The following is a 1482-nucleotide window of genomic DNA, read 5'->3' as shown; positions in this document are numbered from 1 at the left end:
GGTGTGGATGATAACCTAGGTGGAGAAGGTGAATCTGATTTCTTGAGTAGTGATTCAGATCTAGATATACCTTCAGAAGATGGTTCAGATATTGATGAGGAGTTGAGAGCTTTTAGACAAGAAAAAAGAAACAAAAAATAGAGAAAAAAGGTACTTAATTTGAAGAAATACCAGCTGGAGAGGCTGGTGGTATTATAGAGGCTTTGAGGATATTGGAAAAAAATAAAACTGACAAATATGTAGGAAAATTAGGTGGAGATGAGGATTATATTGATAGCTCTGACTGTTGGAGTGATGATAGTGATGAACAACTAGATGTGGATGCTGTTAGGGGAGTAAATATACCTACTAGAAGGAGAAGCAAAAAAAGTTAGGTATGATGAAGATTGTGAAGTTTCAATATTTGAGCTTGGAATGGTCTTTGAGGGTGCAAATCAGTTCAGGAAAGCAGTGACAGATTATGCTGTAGAGTACATGAGGCAGATAAAGTTAAGACCTAATGAAAAACATAGAGTGAGGGTGAAGTGCAAAAATGCTAACTGTAAGTGGTTGTTATATGCTTCCATTGACAGGGATTCATGTGATTTCATTGTGAAGAACTATCATCCTGTTCACAAGTGTATTCCATTAAACAGGAACAAGTTGTGTAATTCAAAGTTAATTGCTAGAAAGTTTAATGACAGAATTGTATCTCAACCAGACATAAGGATTTGGGAAATTCAAGATTTGGTTAGAAAGACATTGGGTCTTTATGTTGGTAAGACTCTTTGTTACAGGGCTAAACAGAGGATTATGAAGGAAAACATGGGTGATTGGAAAGTGGAATTTGCCAGATTATGTGACTATGAAGATATGATCAAACAAACCAATCCTGGAAGCTCTTGTTGGGTAAAAATTGATAAGGAAACTGAACCAGGAAAGAACCTTTTTGTGTATTTTTATGTGTGCTTTCATGCATTTAAGCAAGGATGGTTGGAGGGGTGTAGGAATATAATTGGATTTGATGGTTGTTTTCTTAAGGGAGCTTGTAAATGTGAGTTATTAGTTGCTGTTGGAAAGAATGGGAACAATCAAATGTATCCCATTGCCTGGGCAGTTGTGGATACAGAAACAAAACATAGTTGGAGCTGGTTCATAAGGTATTTAATTGCTGATCTAAACTTGGGAACTGGGGAAGGTTTGACTATAATGTCAGATATGCAAAAGGTATTGATTATACAATTTTTTATATTTTAGTTTAATTTGATCTTTACTTCTTTAATTACTTATTTTGTACATATTTTTTGTTAGGGACTTATTCCTGTCTTGTCAGAGTTGTTACCAAATGCTGAGAAAAGGATGTGTGCTAGACATATATGGAGTAACTGGCATGTGAATTGGAAAGGAGAAGAAAGAAGGAAACAATTTTGGAGATGTTCAAAGGCCTCCTTTGAAGTCAAGTTTGGAGAAGAAGTTCATGCAATGTCCAAGCTAGGTAAGAAG

At 35.6% G+C, this 1482-nt stretch overlaps 1 protein-coding gene across 1 annotated transcript; it reads left to right on the top strand.

Moving 5' to 3' along the window:
* The first annotated feature begins 414 nt into the window (after positions 1-414).
* Positions 415-1375, top strand: LOC107062463 (uncharacterized). Its single transcript, XM_015313138.1, has 2 exons — positions 415-1206; positions 1313-1375. Exons 1-2 carry the CDS (start codon positions 415-417, stop codon positions 1373-1375), a joined length of 855 nt encoding a protein of 284 aa, XP_015168624.1.
* Positions 1376-1482: the final 107 nt, after the last annotated feature.

Source organism: Solanum tuberosum, unplaced genomic scaffold (assembly GCF_000226075.1).
Source record: "Solanum tuberosum cultivar DM 1-3 516 R44 unplaced genomic scaffold, SolTub_3.0 scf00230, whole genome shotgun sequence".
In the NCBI taxonomy this organism is placed as follows: domain Eukaryota; kingdom Viridiplantae; phylum Streptophyta; class Magnoliopsida; order Solanales; family Solanaceae; genus Solanum; species Solanum tuberosum.
The sequence above is the reverse complement of the archived record's forward strand: the minus strand, read 5'-3'. Positions and strand labels throughout refer to the sequence as shown.

Bases quoted from the DNA above. Each gene is read 5' to 3' on its own strand.
- LOC107062463 (XM_015313138.1), top strand. From the start codon at position 415: ATGGTCTTTGAGGGTGCAAATCAGTTCAGGAAAGCAGTGACAGATTAT. The intron at 1,207-1,312 runs GTATTGATTATA...CTGTCTTGTCAG, and splicing joins TAATGTCAGATATGCAAAAG to AGTTGTTACCAAATGCTGAG.